General features: G+C 41.2%; 1 protein-coding gene across 2 annotated transcripts in view; it reads left to right on the top strand.

Moving 5' to 3' along the window:
* LOC144790639 (dehydrogenase/reductase SDR family member 4-like) overlaps positions 1-20,078 on the top strand; it is a 141,725-nt gene that overhangs the window by 38,612 nt on the left and 83,035 nt on the right. For both annotated transcript variants that reach the window (XM_078665370.1, XM_078665371.1), the window contains exon 2: positions 19,326-19,514. In XM_078665370.1, the coding sequence (XP_078521496.1) occupies positions 19,366-19,514 (149 nt within the window). In that variant the 5' untranslated portion in view covers positions 19,326-19,365. The remainder of the gene's footprint in view (positions 1-19,325; positions 19,515-20,078) is intronic.

Here is a 20,078-nt window from a genome sequence, read left to right as displayed (position 1 = left end):
TAATTTTCTTAGTTTAAACTGGTTATTTTAACTGACATTTTTATATATATAATTACATATATATATATTCACTGAAAAAACCATAGGTTATGAACCATATATAGTTAGGAATTAGCATTTAAAAAACCTTACTTTACTCACACAAAACCATTGAAATTCCATATATAGTTAGTTGTACTAACTATATATCGCGCACCCGCAATCCACTGCTGATCATGTCACATATTACATCATTCATGACATGGTCAGTGACATCACTGATGACATCACTGATGACATCTCAAATGACATCACTGATGACATCACTGATGACATCTCAAATGACATCACTGATGACATCACTGATGACATCTCATTTGACATTACTGATCACATCACTGATGACATCATTCATGTGATAATACGATGAACCTCTTCAGACTCTAATATAACCTTAGATACACTCAGTGTAAACACAGACTCACAGATTGTCACTCATCCATGAAGTTACACACACACCTAGTCAGTCATGCAAACAATCAATCACACCTCCATTTCCTTAACTATACAGTTAAACACACCTTACTTATTCAAACATATACTAAAACATATTTACTCACTTATACAATCCTGGATACAAGTTCACAATGATCCATACAGCCACTCACACATTCACTGGCTCTTATGCACAGTTATTTATATATGTCAACTCTCACATGTACTGTATTTTACATATGTACTTACTTTGACATGTAGCACTGAGATATCTATTCACTCACCAATACAGTCATGCACACAGTCAACCGCCCATACAGCTGTTTCCACATGCACTTTTGAACCCATACATCTATGCAGAGAGTCATACACCTCCCAGCCACCCATACACACTCTCAGTCTCCCATACAAATACTTGGGCAACCAATCAATAACCCATATAGTTAATCATATAGCTACTGATCAACACATGCAGCAGTTTACAGAACAACAGACATAATGATGCACAAATTAAGACAGTTTAGTCACTAACCCATGCACTCAGTGAGACACATTTAATCACTCACTCATACAGTCAGTCATGCACCTACTAAATCCTTTGTTCAGACACTTCTACATCCACTCATTCTTCAATATGTAAGACATATTTTAACTTTACAGAAACATACAGTCACTGGATGTTGTCATCAGTGATGTCATCAGTGATGTCATTTGAGATGTCATCAGTGATGTCATCAGTGATGTCATTTGAGATGTCATCAGTGATGTCATCAGTGATGTCACTGACCATGTCATGAATGATGTAATATGTGACATGATCAGCAGTGGATTGCGGGTGCGCGATATATAGTTAGTACAACTAACTATATATGGAATTTCAATGGTTTTGTGTGAGTAAAGTAAGGTTTTTTAAATGCTAATTCCTAACTATATATGGTTCATAACCTATGGTTTTTTCAGTGAATTTTCAAGGTTTTGTAAATGCTAATTCCTAACTATATATGGTCTATAACCTATGGTTTTTTCAGTGAATATATATATATATATATATATATATATATATATATATATATATATATATATATATATATATATATATATATATATATAACATTTCTATGGCAAAATGAAACCCCTTATTTTGTTCCTTTTCAAATTAAATGTATTAAGTGTTACCACTTTATTCCAATCAAGATGACTTCAGGTGTGCCATACTTTTGTCATAAGTAAGACTGTTAGCGTTCTAGTTGTTCTTTAAAACACTCTGGGACATTCTGTCACTGGGCTATAGTTGGGCTACATCTGGCTGATATTTGGGCTACATTTGTTTTTTTTTGTCTCTGGCGGCCATCTTTGGGCTACATTGGGCTTCATTGGGCTACATTTGGGCTCAACATATATATAGCCCAATGTAGCCCAATATATATTTTTCAAAGTTAATTTTCGTAGCATATATCTTGAGACATAGCAAAGGCACATCGGGCTACCAGTCCCTACAATTTTGCCAAGTTTCGTGGAAATCCATTCAGCCGTTCAAGCTAAAAGTGAGTCCAACCGCCCTATGGAAAACTCAATGTTAAAAACACGTTTTGGGACCCCCTTTTTTCTCGGCCCCCGCTTGACGAAACCCCCCCAAATTTTCAGGGGCTGCGCAGAAACAAAATGTTCCATTTTCCAGAAAATTTCAACCAATTCCGTCCTCAAACGCCAAAGTTATTCAACATAGAATTTTCAAAAATCCCATAGGAAAAAAATCCTAACTATATATACCTACTGGCGACCACCAGGTGGTAATATATATATATATATTATATATATATATATATATATATATATAACATTTCTATGGCAAAATGAAACCCCTTACTTTGTTCCTTTTCAAATTAAATGTAGTAAGTGTTACCACTTTATTCCAATCAAGATGACTTCAGGTGTGCCATACTTTTGTCATAAGTAAGACTGTTAGCGTTCTAGTTGTTCTTTAAAACACTCTGGGACATTCTGTCACTGGGCTATAGTTGGGCTACATCTGGCTGATATTTGGGCTACATTTGTTTTTTTTGTCTCTGGCGGCCATCTTTGGGCTACATTGGGCTTCATTGGGCTTCATTGGGCTACATTGGGCTACATTTGGGCTCCAACATATATATAGCCCAATGTAGCCCAATATATATTTTTCAAAGTTAATTTTCGTAAAAACCACTGGAGCATATATCTTGAGACATAGCAAAGGCAAATCGGGCTACCAGTCCCTACAATTTTGCCAAGTTTCGTGGAAATCCATTCAGCCGATCGAGCTAAAAGTGAGTCCAACCGCCCTATGGAAAACTCAATGTTAAAAACACGTTTTGGGACCCCCCTTTTTTCTCAGCCCCCGCTTGACGAAACCCCCCCAAATTTTCAGGGGCTGCTCAGAAACAAAATGTTCCATTTTCCAGAAAATTTCAGCCAATTCCGTCCTCAAACGCCAAAGTTATTCAACATAGAGTTTTCAAAAATCCCATAGGAAAAAAATCCTAACTATATATACCTACTGGCGACCGCCAGTAGGTAATATATATATATATATATATATATATGTCAGCTCCAACAATCCCTCCCCAAAATCCAGGGAATAGGAGGCAGCACTCCAAAGATAGATGCAAAAATTTTAATTTTGTTCACACAAGCGCTTTCGGCACTCGGCCTTCGTCAGGTATGAGACACTGAAAATCAACAGTCGTTTGTATTTAAACTCCCGCGTTGAACGGGTAATCAACATAAAGGTAGGACTAACCTTAAAAGATGATTCAAACATAAATTGGCGGTCGCCATATTGTAAAGGTTAACAATGTGTATTGCCCATATAAATTCAAGGAGCAATATCGCAATATATTTACACAAAATTCAACCATTTACGCCACTCTTACCGCCCTGTATGGGCATACTCCATATAAGAGGTTTCTCGCTAATCTTTATGTTATATAGCCCATAATGGGCATAAATCCATTACGATATCCACAACGTACACAACCCTTATGGAATCCAGTTATTTACATAGAAATTCATACATCCTTATATATACAATGAATAAACGTGAAGCAAAGTACAGTCAATGTGAATCAATTCATCCCAGGTGCACGGCTAAGTCCTCATGCATATTCAATCCGGCCGGCGTTTTACTTAACAAATCAATTATATATCGAGATTCTAAACGCCTTAATTTCTGGAGTCTGTCACCACCTCTTACGTTCACCGGGACAGAGTCTAGGCAGAAAAATGTCAGCAATTCCCTGTTGCGAGCATGCTCCTTATCAAAATGTCTCGCAACTGGATAAGTTGCATCTGCATTCTGTATTGCTCTTTGGTGCTCCAGTATCCTCAATTTTACTGGATTGGTGGTACTGCCCACATACCTTCTCCCACAAGGACATGATAGACAGTACACCACGTAAGGCGTGGAACATGTGAGGAATTTCAAAATTCTTTTAGGCTCTTTGACCCCTGGGCTATATAACATAAAGATTAGCGAGAAACCTCTTATATGGAGTATGCCCATACAGGGCGGTAAGAGTGGCGTAAATGGTTGAATTTTGTGTAAATATATTGCGATATTGCTCCTTGAATTTATATGGGCAATACACATTGTTAACCTTTACAATATGGCGACCGCCAATTTATGTTTGAATCATCTTTTAAGGTTAGTCCTACCTTTATGTTGATTACCCGTTCAACGCGGGAGTTTAAATACAAACGACTGTTGATTTTCAGCGTCTCATACCTGACGAAGGCCGAGTGCCGAAAGCGCTTGTGTGAACAAAATTAAAATTTTTGCATCTATCTTTGGAGTGCTGCCTCCTATTCCCTGGATTTTGGGGAGGGATTGTTGGAGCTGACATTGTTGTCGGGTGCACCCCCGACTGGCAGGCACCCGCCTTGGAGTGCGACAGGCTGGTGCGAGGGAAGCTGTCATATATATATATATATATATATATATATATATATATATATATATATATATATATATATTAAAACGCAAGTTGCCCTGAAGCTTTGGAGGCGCACTCGACGATTCTCAGCCCTCCAGCCTGAAGATGCAGCCTGCTTTCATAGTGCCTGTTCCATTGCAATCTGCCTAGGCGTTTCAGGGCCATTATTGTATTATTGGGTATTATTGAAATCGCTTCAAGGACTACCAGTCCCAGCATGCCATATATTAAATCTCGCACTTAGCGTCTTACAAAAGGGTCAAACAACCAATGAAATCTTGGCATGCAATTGAAATACTGAAAGCGTCTTCCGCGCCACGTGTATGCTAATTGCCTCTGAGGATGCGGCGGAAAGCCGTGAAACGTGTCAGGCATCATGGAAATTGCCGGTACATCGAAGCAAGCTGAATTTTAACACCGGATGGTGTGGCAACCTGTTGTGTGCTTCCCTGAGCTCCCTGGGCTTTTTTGTTGACTCACATTTCTACACGGCGCCCTGGCCGTGGGGGAAGGCACCATCTCTGACACATGGAGAGGCGCAGGTACGGAACGAATTCACACCGCAAGCACAGTGAGCCCCAAATGAAGAGTGACTTGCCTTGCAACTCCTGGGACCTACTAAAGGACATTTTGCTTTCCTGCATGGGGAGCAGCATGTTAGCTGCTCCCCAAGCAGAAAAGCAATGCGGGCTCACGCAGGATGCGGGGAGCCTGCAGGGACCGTGGGGGGCTTGGGGACCCCCCCACGGTCCCCAACGGAGAGGGCAGGCCCGGGGGATGGGGTCCCCGAGGCCATAAGTTGCCCAGGAGGAGGCCAAGTGGCCCTCCTCCACCATTAAAAAATTAAAAAAAAAAAAAAAAGATTGGCAGGCCCTGGGGGATGGGGTCCCCGGGGCCATAAGAGGGGGGCCATGCAGCCCCCTTCCCGTAAAAAAAAAAATAGAATTGAGGGCAGGCCCTGGGGGATGGGGTCCCCAGGACCAAAAAAAAAAAGTATTGTATTACATCTATATAGCAATTGTAATATATTTCCTAACGAGAACATGTGCCTCTACACATACATGTTTATATGTATATGCATATGCATCTTTTTCATTCCACTAGATACAACAAAGTGAGAACGACTCTTTTGAGATTGGAACATGACTTATCAATGTTTTGAACCAGACTAGGACATTCTATTCAAGAAAAGACATCTGGGACCTCTGTATATACATGCTGCATTTATTTGTGCATATTTATGTTTTGATTATTTGCACTATCACTTTAGCACTTTTTTGCATATTTTGCACATTGTCATAAATCTTTTTAGTGATGATATAGACTTTTGTTATGACATTATGTACAATATAAGAGGCCAGAATTGGATATTTGCATTTTAGGTTTTGGAAACTGGATTCAAAAACTCATTAACAATATTTAGCACTATGCTAATATTTTGGTTATAATTAATAGGGTTTGAACCTACTGATGTACAGCTGTTTTTCAGTTTGATGTTATATATTTTTAAGCACTATGCTTGAATGTAGATGTGTCTTTTTCAAAACGGACATGTATTGCAACAGAGAAAAAACAGGCCTCTTTCTGTGTTTATGATGTGTCTATAATTAATTCGATGAAATGCGTCATGTGCTTTTAAACATTTCACTATATATATATATATATATATATATATATATATATATATATATATACACTAATTGGTCCAGCGCGTCATGTGATCAAGACTGCCGTAAGGCAGTCAAAACGCGTCATGCTGGGCACTAGCCTTTTGACAAACTTTGCACTTGCACTTTAATAATCTGCACAAAATAAAGAAGAAGATTTTCTCCGCATTTGTAGTCCGTACCTGCTTTCTGGAGTGAGGTTATTGCAGGACTGTGGTTGTCTTGTCATATATATATATCCAACACAGTCCAGGACCCCAAATTAGACTGGCCACTCGGAAGCTGATTTTCAAACACCGTCTTTATTATCACATGCTCGTGGATTTCAAACCGGAAAATGCTTTCAATTATTTCCGATGCCAAACGCATTTCGAGAGTTTAACATACTCTCTTCTTCAGTGGCTTCAAGTCAAAAGGTGAAGTGACAGCATATGGTGTATTTTATATCAAGCACCTGCCCTCCTTGGGCGTGGCCACACATGGCCTGCTGGGCGCTGTAGTTTTGAAGCTGTGTACTCCAAGTGGATGCGCACTTCATCAAAAATTAAAAAACATATTCACATCCCAAATGGGTGAAAGTCCAGTGTCCTGTTCTCTCTCCACGCTGCTTTATTGTGGCAATATGGTGCGGGCTCGCACACAAACCTGGATAGCGTCCGCTCCCCTTCCGCCTTCAACGCTGTACCCTGTCATGGTGTCAGCCAAGGTCGAAGTATAACTCGAAGGGCCCAGTCTGCGACCAGGGAGGCCGCTAACATCCAACACAGTCCAGGACCCCAAATTAGACTGGCCACTCGGAAGCTGATTTTCAAACACCGTCTTTATTATCACATGCTCGTGGATTTCAAACCGGAAAATGCTTTCAATTATTTCCGATGCCAAACGCGTTTCGAGAGTTTAACATACTCTCTTCTTCAGTGGCTTCAAGTCAAAAGGTGAAGTGACAGCATATGGTGTATTTTATATCAAGCACCTGCCCTCCTTGGGCGTGGCCACACATGGCCTTCTGGGCGCTGTAGTTTTGAAGCTGTGTACTCCAAGTGGATGCGCACTTCATAAAAAATTAAAAAACATATTCACATCCCAAGTGGGTGAAAGTCAAGTGTCCTGTTCTCTCTGTATATATATATACATATTCGCTGAAATAAACAAAGGTTAAAGTAACATTATAAATAACAACTCTCAAGGTGGCTTGGTATAGCGGTCAGGGCACACAAACAATTCTTGACTTAGATAGTCCAAACCTATTTATACCACAGTGCTCTAAAACGAAAGGTGGCCACCAAACAAACTTTAAGAACCATGTAAGTTCAAGTGTTAGGAATTGTCTTTCAGCACAAAAAAATTGAAAGTCTACAGTAGTTGTAATAATAGTCCATCATTTATTTTGATCTTTGGATTTCGAGCCTCTAGCCAATATTTGTTTTGTCGAAATGGCGTATCGCCTACGACTTCATCAGGGCCAGTACAAAGTATATTTCATTATGGGTAAAAAACCTAATTCTTGTATGTCCACTGGCATTGTACCAGGGAGTACTCCTGACTTCAAGTAACATGTAGTATTTATAGCGTTTTCTGGAAAGTGTTTTTGCCCCTATGGAAATAAACTTTATACTGTGTACTGTAAAATCAAGCTCTGATACCCATAACTAGTGAATTTCTTGATCTGATTGGCAACCTGTGAAGCTTCTTCATAGACTTAGACACCAACTAGTGCTTGGGGGAACTTTCAACAGGAGAGGGGCAGTGGCATTTTGCAAGTGAGAAGTTTACTGAGCACATGTTGATGTGTATTCAAGTAAAATCCATTACAGTAATCAAGCTTGGATAGCACAAGTGAGGTAACTAACGTTTTCTATAGATGGGATAGGATAAAAGGGGGTACCTTATTTATCAACCTAAGGGTGTGGAAAGCACCAGATATAACTGCATTAACTTGGTCAGCGTAAGTCAATTTGTTGTTAATTAGGACTCCCAGGTAATGGATTTTACTGACTGGAGCAGGAAGGGAGCCAGGTTTTGTGGCCACCAAGTGGGCATACAGAACAAGGACTCCCTGAGCTTTATTAAGCCCATTAGGCCCTGGGGACCCTATCCCTCAGGTCCTTCTGTTTTTTAAATGGGAGGCAGGTCAAGTGGCCCACCCTTCGTAAACTTATTAGGGCCTGGGGATCCCATCCACCAGGGCCTTTTTTGGAAAAGGAAAGGTGGGTCATGTGGCCCTCCTCCCAAATCTTATTAGGCCAGGGGACCCCCACCTCCAGGGCACCTGTATATTTTCAAGGGGAGGAAGGTCAAGTTCCCCCTCACCAAGCCTTATTAAACCCTGGGGATCCATCCCCTTTTTTTTAAAGGGCCCCCTTTGCTAGCCTTTAATGTCATGATTCTGCAACGTCAGATTCCTGGTGCACCATGTCTGGCACCTGTTTACAGTTTTCTATTGTTTTTGCCAATGCTTTTTTGACTTTGCCACTTGTCTGTGCCAATGCTTGTTGCAGACTATGATGAAATGTGTAAATCCAGCAGCATTTAAATTAAAATTACCAAGTTTCATGAAAATCTATCCTGTGTTTCACACTTCATTGTTAAAACCAGCAAAGACCAAACGACAAGCTGGTCCATCACCTCTCCTCATTGGAGATCATTAAGAATATGAAGTACACAGAATAGAGGGTAGTAAATGCATAAAAAGAAAATTGTGGTATTTGGTTTCATGAAAAGCTATGGTCTAGACGAAGACTCATGGGAACCAAGTGTACTATTCACACACCACATTTGATACGTACATTTCACAGGCCACCACGTGACTGGCGGTGCGAGCACTTTTGATGGGGTGGACTGTCATGATTCTGCCACGGCAGATTCCTATTGCACCTTGTCTGGCACCTGTTTACTGTTTTCTATTGTTTTTGCCAATGCTTGCTGTGACATTGCCACTGATCTGTGCCAATGCTTGTTGCAGACTATGATGTTATCTGTTTTCTGTTTTCTATTGTTTTTGCCAATGCTTTTGGCGACTTTGCCTCTTGTCTGTGCCAATGCTTGTTGAAGACTATGATGTTGTCAAGGCCTTTTGTCCCTTCTCAGCTCCAGCAGTTTACCTGTGAGCTGGAATCTGGAAGCTAATAGGGACCACACCCTGTTCTAGAAGCTTCTTCCTGAGCCCTTTAAATAGGGGCCACACCCTGTTCTCATTGCTGGTAACTGAGAACCCTGAGCATGAGCAGCAGCTGTTCATGTTCTCTGGTTGCTGAAAGAAGATTCCGGTTGCAGCAAGAAGACTTCTGTTTTCTTTTCCCAGGTCGTAGATCCTCTCTCAGCTACAATCAGGTTGAATCGTTCCTTTCTTAACCAACAACATTGTGAAAGGAACTCCATGCTGTTTTTGTTATTTTGCATTTTTAAAGAAAGTTGCATATCGTACTGAAGTGCTTTTGAGCATTTACATGTTTGGTTTTTTTGGCACTGTTGTACATCGCGTCGAAACGCTCTTTATCATTTACATGTTTGGTAACTTTGGCAATGTTTTACATGTTTGGTGATGTTGGCATTTTTGCACATCGCTCTGAAGCGCTCTTTGGTCATTTACATGTTTGGTGATTTTGGCAACTTGGCACATCAAGCTGAAGCGGTCTTTGGACATTTCCATATTGATGACTCTGGCATTTTGGGCACATCATGCTGAAGCACTCTTGGGGGCATTTGCATACCTGATGCCTTTGTCATTGTGTCACATAGCGCTGAAGCACTTCCTGGACATTTGCATATTTTGAACTCTGATACATAGCACTGAAGCGCTCCCTTGGGCGTTTGAATATTAATCTTCCTCATTAGCATATGTAACGTGTTGTGTATTGCAAAAAGATTGTCAGAAGTACCACTGTGATATTTAACAGTGGTTAAAGCACATCATTACAGAAACATGTCTAAAAGCCAAGTGGATCTTTATATAAATGTGTGCTTCGTTTTGAAACATGGTATCCTTGAGAATTATAGGAACAGAAATTGCCAGTGAAGCCTGAGAAGACCTACAGAATGACTGTTCTATGCATAACCTGCTTTTCTTTTACAGATATTTTGTCTTTGCTTAACCCATGTTAAATATAGTCAAGAAGTTTACGAAGCACGAAAGGAAAGTTAATCAAGGACAACGTCTCGTTCCAAGTCTCCCTCCCCACAGTACCCACTCTAATTCCCTTCCCCCGTCTAACCACTTTGATACTCAGTGCAGTCAAGCTTGAGTCAAGGCTGCTGGAAGGTGGGCTTCTTGAGGTGGGCTTCTTGAGGGTACTGCTCCTGAGGAACCCAAAGGAATTTTTTCTAGTTCTGACAGAACAACCAGCCATGAAATTGGTTCCTCCTGAGCAGTTTCATCGGGATGGCCACCTTGGAAGATTTGTGTTCTATGTTGGGAACCATGCACAAAAAACTGTCAGCTGCTAGGCAGCAAACTGGGGTGTTAGCTAATAGGGTCACTCCTTTACAGACACAACTAGTGCCGTCTCGTCCTCCTGAGGTAGTTGCTGCCAGTAGCTCAAATCCATCTACAGTATCGGTAACGGTTCCAATTACTATTCCTTTGGCACTGCCGGAAATGTTTGCAGGTGAACCCCACAAATTTCAAACCTTTTTAATGCAAGTGCAGTTAAACTTTATGGTTAATTACACATCCTTCCCCGAGGCTCAGTCGCAAATTGCTTTCTTGATCTCTAATTTGAGTGGAGATGCTGCCATGTGGGCAGTACCTCTTGTGCAATTGGATGACCCATTGCTTTATAGTTGGTCTCACTTCAAAATGGAATTTGAAAAGGTCTTTGACCGAAGAACAATAACGGGATCAGCTGATCGAGAGTTATTAGAACTCAAACAGGGTAATAAAGACCTCGTTCATTATCAATTGCTTAATAACAGAAACAAATTGGCCAGAGGACAAAAGGGCGGCCTTATATTATCAAGGCCTGAAAAACAAATTAAAAGATTTGATAGCTCCATAGACCCTCAACCTAGAACATGTGAGGCCTAATAGCCTTAAGTCTTCAGTTAGACCACAGAGTTTCGGATCATAAAGTAGACAAAAAACGGTTGTAGTTCAGACCTTCTATTCGACCTAAAGAAAAAACACACTTTGTATCACAGGATACTAGTAAACCAATGGAGATTGGAGTAATACAAAAACCCTTAACCTCTGAAGAAAAAGAGACTTGTCCGAAAAAAGGTCTCTGTCTATATTGCGGCAAAAAAGGACATTTTGTCAAAGACTGCTTAGCATAGCCAAATACAACTGCAACTAAAATGGGAAACTAGAATACTCGGGGAACAGCCAGGAGACTTTCTCGAGTATTAAATCTTTGCCTCCTGATCAATCTGTTGTCAACACATTGCAAATCTCAGTTCCTCATCTAGCATTAAACGTACAATTCACCATTTCTCAGCAGGAGCCTAAAACTGCGGTGGTCATGGTGGATTCTGGAGCCACCGGCAACTTTATAGGTGCCGCTTTCACAACAAAATTCCAAGGGGCAGATTTATGAGGCCCTTGCGTCTCTTTGCGCCGCAATTGCGACACTTTATTTGACCCAACGGCGGCGCAAACAATGCGCCCTATTTACAACGTGACACATCTAGGAGATGCGTCACGTTGTAAAGCCCTGCGCCATAAGGAGGCCTTCCTGCGCAGGGGGGGGGCGTTCCTGCGAAGGAACGCCTCCTGAAAGTGGCTGAGTGAAATCTATAAGATTTCACTCAGTCACTTTCAGGCCAATGCTGCGTCAAAACCCTGCGCCTGCTTGAAGCAGGCGTAGGTCTTGACGCAGCATTGTGAAGATGGGGCACCCCCGAGCCTTGCTGGAGCTGCGTCGCGCTTGCGACGCAACTCCAGCAATGCGCCACCTTTACGGCACAGATGCGTCACGCATCTGTGCCGTTTTTGCCCCATGGTGCGCCGCATTGTAAATTCGGTGCACCATGGGTGGCGGAGCTGTGGCGCACTGTGGCGCACATTAACTGTCGCATCCCTGGGGATGCGCCAGTTAACATAAATCTGCCCCCAAATACCTACCTTAGTAAAAACAAAACCAGAAATGGTTCATGTGGAGATGGCAAACAATTAACATCTGGACTGATTACTCATCCTACTATGAAAGTAACTGACATGTTTTACTCAGGATCAAAGGCAAGTGGAGGAAATATCATTTGATATTATTGATGCTTCGCAATTTGGCGTCATCCTTGGGTGCTTTGATTGACCGACCATAGTCCCACAATAGACTGGTCTAAGAAAAGTGTTACTTTTCAGGCAGAATGGTGTCAACAGGAATGTTTACACCCACAAGAAAATACTTCCAAAACTCTTAGTTCAAGATCATACCAAGTCTACTGCTCATTATATCGCTACAATTGTGGAGCAGGACATATAATTACCTGCAGTGTATGAAGAGTTCCGAGATGTATTCTGTGATAAAAGTGATGAGATCCTTCTCCCTCACAGAACATACGACTGTGAAATAGACCTTGTACCTAGTGCCAAGATTTCCTATAGCAGGATCTTTGCACTTACTGAACAAGAGAACCATCCTCTTAGAGACTACCTAGACAAATATTTGAAGAATGGTTTCATTCGCCCTTCCAAGTCTCCCACAGCGTCCCCTCTGTTTTTAGTGCCAAAAAGTAATGGAGAATCATGCTTGTGCATAGACTATTGCTTTAAATAACATCACGATTAAAAAAAGATATCCTTTGCCACTTATCCCTGTTCTCTTGGGCCAGGTAAGATCAGCAATTATTTACACCAAGTTGGATCTGAGAGGGGCATACCATCTCGTATGTGTCCGAGCTAGAGACGAGTGGGAGACCGCTTTTAAAAATCGTTTTAGCTTGTTCGAATACTGCGTAATGGCCTTTGGCTTATGCAATGCCCCTGCGGCGTTTCAATTTTTCCTAAATTATGATTTCCAAGATTTTCTTGACAGGTTCGTCATCGCTTACATTGACGATTTGTTGATCCATTCACAGTCTGTCTCGGTACATGAGAAACATGTAAAACTGGTATCAAACACCCTCTGCCAACATGGCCTGTTATGTAAACTATCTTAGTGCGAATTCCACACCTAAGAAGTGGAATTATTAGGTTTCATATTGTCACCTCAAGAAATCACAATGGCGCCCAGAAAAGTTCAGGCAATATTATACTGGCCAGAACCAACCTCAGTGAAAGATATCCGGCAATTACTAGGATTCGTGAAATTTTATCATCGCTTCCTCAAGCAGTTTTCCAGCAAAGCAAGTCCTTTAGCAAAATTACAAAGGAAACATGTTCCGTTTCAATGGATGGCAGAATCGAAATCTGCCTTTCAAACCCTTAAAACTGCATTTACAACAGCCCCTGTTTTAAATCATCCAGACATCGATCAGCCTTTCATAATTGAAGTGGATGCTTTTGACACTGCAATTGGTGCAATTCTATCTCTAAAAAATGAATGAACTAACCAATTACATCCCATTGCATGCCTATCCAAAACATTTTTACCTGCTGAGATGAACTATACAGTGGCAGAATAAGAACTGTTGGCTATTCGTCTCGCCTTTAAAGATGGGGCCATTATCTTCCAGGTGCAAAACATACAGTGACGGTCTATACGGACCATCGTAATCTTCAATTTGCTCGAGCTTTGACACCTCAACAGTTACAATGGACCTTATTCTTTGCAGAATTTAATTCTGTTATTACTTTCAGACCTGGCAAAACAATTAACAAAGCAGATGCTTTATCTCGATGCGAAACAGCAGAAGAAAATCAAAAAAGGCAATTACAACTCCATCCATAGTTCCAAAAGAACAAATTATCGGAGTTACCATGTCTGAACAATTTGTTCAAGACATAAGAAAAAGTATGCAGTTAAAACATCTTAATTTGGGAACAAAAAGACAAAGAGAGAACTACTATTCAAGGATTACCATTTAAAAAAACACTCCTATGCATTCCATAAAAATCATTACAAAAACAAGTCTTACAGTGGTGTCACACAAAATCATTAGCTGGAGATCCAGCAATAGTAAAAACCCAAGAGCTTGTCCAAAGACATTTCTGGTGGCCTACCTGGAGACAAGATGTAATCCAATATGTAACTCAATGTGACATTTGTGCTTAAGCTAAAGGAGATCATAGCAAAAAAAAAGGATTATTGCAGCCCCTTCCTACTCCAAGATGGCTCTGGGAATATATATCCATGGACTTTATTACAGACTTACCCAAGGATCAAAGGAAAAGCACCATTTTAGTGGTGGTGGACAGACAGATGGCTCACTTTACTGCTTGTGAGAAAATGGCAACAGAAACTCAGTAACTTTACTGGTTACTGGTTCAAAACATGGTAAGATTGCATGGCTTGCCTTGCACTATTACTTCCGATCGAGAGGCACAATTTAAGTCAAAAGTATGGAAAACTTTGTGCGACACTTTACAGATAAAAAGAAACTTATCTACAAGTTTCCATCTGGAATCGGATGGCCAAACAGAGTGAGTGAACCAGGTATTAAAACAATATCTACAATGCTATTTATTTTATCAACAAGGCTCATGGGTGAATCTCCTATGGAAAGCTGAATTCGCCTACAATAATTTAAAGCACGCTTCCATGAACATATCACCATTTTTTGCAAATCATGGCTGTCATCCACATTACGCTCCATTGCTATTAGCACAACCTCACACTAATATACCATCTTTGGACTCTAGAGTACAAGGAATGACTGCTTTTATAACAAATTTACAAAGAAACGTACAGAAAGCAAAAACAAACTATAAAAGATGTGCTGATAGAAAAAGAAAAATAGGACCAAGGTACAAGACTGGTGAATTTGTCTGGCTCTCTACAATACGTTTTCAGTTGAAAAAGAAATATAAATTCCATCCACGATTTATTAGACGTTTGAGATCGATAAATGTGTAAATCCAGTAGCATTTAAATTAAAATGACCAAGTTCCATGAAAATATATCCTGTGTTTCACACTTCATTGTTAAAACCAGCAAAGACCAAACAACAAGCTGGTCCATCACCTCTCCACGTTGTAGATCATGAAGAATATGAAGTAAACAGTAGTAAACGCATAAAAAGAAAATTGTGGTATTTGGTTTCATGGAAAGGCCATGGTCCAGACGAAGACTCATGGGAAACAAGTGTCCCATAAGTCAGCTCCCCACATGCAGACAAAGCCGGCATTTTTCCTGCCCACAGGGAGCAGTTATCTCTGCTGCTCCCTCCAGGCAGGAGCAATATCTTGATCTGTTTCCCTGCTCGCACCAATTCTGGTAGGGAAACAGATCAGAAGTCAGCTCCCATCCGGCAGAAGCATTTTTACAGCTCCTTCCTGCTGGAAGCCAACTTTTTATGTGCTCTTGCATTGCAGAAGATTAAAAAATACTCCCCCCAGGTGGGAGACAACATAGGTTTCCCTTCCTGCACTGGATACCACTGCGACCCGGGGTGGGATCCCTGGGATACAGCTAGTGCTAGCCAGCCCCTGGGAATGGGGTCCCTAGGGTCATGAAAAGCTCGGGTAGGGGGACTGCATGGCCCCCTCCCCTTAAAATTTAAATAGCGACCATGGGGGATGGAGTTCACAGGGCCTTTTAAAGGCTTGGCAGTGAGGCCACATGGCCCCCTCCCTTTTTCGTAGCATTTTGGCCCTGGGGGAGGGCTCCTCAGGCTTGGGGGGGTCGCCCGTCCTCCCTCTCCTTTATTAATGAAATCAACTCCAGGGGATGGGGTCCCAGGACCTTTGGAGACCCGGTGGTGGACTCCCCAGTGCCTATAGTTGAAAAATGCTGCCTGGCAGCCATATTTTTTGATCGTATAAAAAACCCAAGGATCAAAGCAATTTTTGCAATTTTTTTAGGTTTTTTGCCAAGGGTTGTGGTCATCCCTCTGGATCACTCCATGGGGCCTAGGGGAGCTGGGTTTCCTTACCGTGCGCTATTATATTTGTTTTCATTTAACACTTTAGGACAACAGCTCCTCGAACCTAACCGTCCAGATATCTCAATATTTTTTTTACCTTAATTGTTCAAAAACTACTGAACAATCTGGGTACCAAGGTCTATCTTCTTGCTAAATTGTGTGAAATTCCGTGCAGCAGTTTTTGCTACATCCCTGTCTTAAGAAGTCTATGGAAAATGCGTGGGGATTTTGCATTTTGGGACACTCCTTTATTCTCGGCCCTCGCTTGATGAATCACGTGAAACTTTCCATGTACTAACTGGTCAAAAAGTAGCACCTGTTTAGAAAGTTTTGTGGACATTCACTTAACTGTGCCAAAGTTATTAGCAACACAAAAAACGCTTTTCCTATAGAACAGCTGACCTAACTATAACTAATCAGTGACAATTGCCACTGGGTGATTACAGTTAGGACTGGGTTTCCAAAGGAAACAGATTGTTTGGTTTGCTATTAACTTTGGTGGCATTTAACTAATTTTAATTCATTTTTCCCCCAAAAATTTTCATTCACCTCAGCTCTGTATTGAAAAGTTTAGGGGTGGGGGGCTTAGAAAAGGGGGCATCCCGAATGCAATTTTCCCATGCAGTTCCCGTTAGCACTACATCCAAATGGCTGAACAAAATTGCACAACGTTTGGGAGAAAGCAAGAGCTTGATCAGGAAGCTTGCTTTTTGTGATTCTGTGTAAATCTGTTCAGTAGTTTTAGAGAAATTCAAATTCAAAATGTTTATATATTGCAGGCAGTACTATCTTCCTGGCAGTACCGCAAACTACCGCAAGCTCAAAGCATGTCTTCTGATTGACTGGCCACAACATGAAGAGAAAGTTACAGCTGCCATTTCATGGCTTTGGGACCTGGTTGCTGAGTTGAGGAAAACAACATTTTAAAAAAGAGACTAGGGGATAGGATACTGGTACCTCCACCCCCTGGCCCTTGTGGAAGGGTGGACCCCAGGGTCAAATAAAAAGATTTTTGTCACAGCGCCATAATACCGCTGCACTATTGCGAGGCTTAGCATGGACGCTGTGTATTTTTGCAGGAATATTGCGGCACTGTACAACACGGGGGCTGTGCGGGTCGTTGAAAGCCCATGGTGGTTGACATGCAGTGGAGTGATTGTCGCTCGATGGGTGTTGGGCACAGGGTTGCTCTAATTAAGTATTTTAAAATATTGCTTCACGTAAAAAAAAAACTGAAATCCATTGAAAGTAACTAATGTAAAAGTGACATTCAAGTTAGGTGAGAATGTCAGTTAAAACATAAGTTTGGACTCAAAAACCCTCTGAAATTCATCAGTTATAGTTAACTAAAGTTAACTATAGCTCATGCCCTCACCATGCACTGCTTATGACCTCACAGATGACCTCACTCATGATATATTCTATGACATCATTGGTAACATCAATACAACACCTGAAATCACATAATTGATGACAACACTGTGCATGACTGGAGTGCAGTGATGTTATCAATGATGTCATAGAACATGTCATGAGTGAAGTAATATGGGAGGTAACTAGTAGCGCATTGCTCTCTCCATTGAAGAACATTTGGTTTAGCTGTTGCTGCACACAGCTCTTGTGGATGTGGTCCAACTGGTGACATTGTATCACCTTTCGTCCACTCCTGAAGTTTTCCTATTTGCGACTCTGGAAACATCTGGCAGCAACCCTAAGGCCATGCCAATGAAGTGCATTCCATTAAAATTATTTGTACTGAACTAAATTAACCTGAATTCAACTGAGAACGGTGGAGAGTAGACCGAGAAAATGACAGAGGGAGAGAGAAAGATCTGAAGCAGGAGGCAGTGGGATAGAGAAAGGGAGAGAGATACAGAGAGTAAGATAGACAGAGAAAGAGAGGAGAGAGGGAGAGAGAGAGAGAGAAAGAGAGAGAGAGAGAAAGATAGAGGGTTTTGTATGTATTTAAAGTTCAAGCAAACTGGAATACTTTATTCACATATAAACAGTCATATATTCGCCATGGGGAATATTTCCAAAGAGGAGTGCTAAAAGTCTGAGTACGAATCTCATGTGAGATATTTTTATTCACAGAAATGCAGATGATACATGTAAAAGTACACTTGCAAGAATGATCCCACAAAGAGTCAACTGTGTACATATTACTGATAAGAAGCCAAAATAAAGTATTCTCTATGGCCCTTAGTCAAAGGATGCTCATGTTAACCATAGTTCTTATGGCCTGCTGAATTTTTCTGAAGATGATTCTTAGCACCATCTATGCTCTAAATAAGAAGTAAAGACTCTGAGGTCTACTTTATTGTGGATATAGCTATCCTGGTTTCAGAAGAGGCCCATGCGGTAAGAGCAGTGGGGCAGGGTGGGGGTGTGACAGACGACAAGGGAATATTAAATAAATAATTTATTTTCCCTCGTCGTCATCTGTTGAGTACCCCCCGTCCTGCCCCTACTCTTACCTTCACGGGCTGCTCCTGCCTAGTTCACACAGTCAGATTTAAGACTTGAGATGACTGGATTTAAGAAGGGAAGTAATTCACAAAATGTGAACTTGCAGTCATAAATTATTTTATTACTATGAAATGTGGGGGCATATTATCAGGAATGGCGTTAAAAGTATCGCCGGTTTAGCGGCAGACAAACTGCTGCTAAAGCGTCAATAATTTTTAACGCCCTTCTTGATAATATGCCCCAAAGTCCTGCGGTAACGTAGTATTGGCTCATGAATAAATGCTAGGTCTTTTGGGCTGTAGTCATCCCGGGGCATAGCTAACTGAAAGATTGTGATCAACTTCAAATACGGGGTCTCTCACCATTTACCACCCTGGAAGTGGTCAGCAATTTGCTGTTTCAGTAGCAGGATTGAATCAAATTCTGTGGTGATGAGTGGAAAGGAAAACCGCATAAGATGCTTTTCCACAGGAAAAAAATTATTTTCCCCATGGAGAAAAGAAGAAATTTGCTATTGCTAAAAGTATCTGGCACTTCAGTAGGAGCAATTGTGCAACATGCATAAAATACTAGTAAATAGGCACATCTAATAATTCAAAACCTTTCCCTGAGATACACTGTGGAAGCTGCAACTGAATATCAGGTCATAAGTCTGAAGGGGTTGATTTTCAACTTCTTTGTAAATCTGGGCCACGTTTCCCACTGATAGAGCAAATTTCCACACTGTTATCCTGTAGCTATAAATACTGAAGTCTGAAAACTATTTGCATTTTTTTTTATTTATTTTAAGTTGGAAAATACTAGGAGTTCCAGAAATTAGAGAGATCAATATGCTGCAGTCATTCATCAAACCTCAGGCGATTCTTCGATCATCGGGGCCTGCGAGAGCTTGCTTCGACCAGAGGAGGAACTGCAGTGCAGTAAACTTGAACACCATGTTTGCTGGGAAGGTGGCTGTCATGACTGCCTCCACTAAAGGGTAATAAAACATGTTTTTCCTCTTTTAAAGCTGCAGCTGTTTGTGTTTAGACATGCAAAACTGGGTGTCCACAACTGAGATGCATGGAGATATGGTTTAATTTACAGGGTTCAAGCCCCCACAATTGTTTATTAATTGGGCAGTAATCAGTCATGCTAAGATGAGAAGGCACTTGGTACCTATTTACCCTGTATTGCTGTTTTTCAGAATGATGTGCATTGGATTGTCCGACCCAACTTGCCGATTTCCGCCTGTTCGCGAAACTCAGCAGAATCTCACAGAGTTTTCATGTAACTCTGCGAAATCTGCAGAGTGAAACTCCATGAGTTTCGCTACTGTGCAGAGTCTGTGCCCATAGACTAGGCCTGGGCGGTAAATTCCGTTCGGCTCATGGAATTTGCAGAATTTGGGTAATGTTGCATTCTGTGGAGAACGCAGAATTGCCAAAAAGTTCAGCGATCGCGGCTTCCCAGACTTTTTTGCTTGTTCGCGCTTTCAAAATGCGTGTTCGCAAGATATTTTTTCCCCGAGCACGCAAACAGTGTTCGCGAACAGGAAAAAAGC

This window comes from Lissotriton helveticus, chromosome 11 (assembly GCF_964261635.1).
Source record: "Lissotriton helveticus chromosome 11, aLisHel1.1, whole genome shotgun sequence".
Lineage (NCBI taxonomy): Eukaryota > Metazoa > Chordata > Amphibia > Caudata > Salamandridae > Lissotriton > Lissotriton helveticus.
This window is presented reverse-complemented; position numbering and strand designations above follow the sequence as displayed.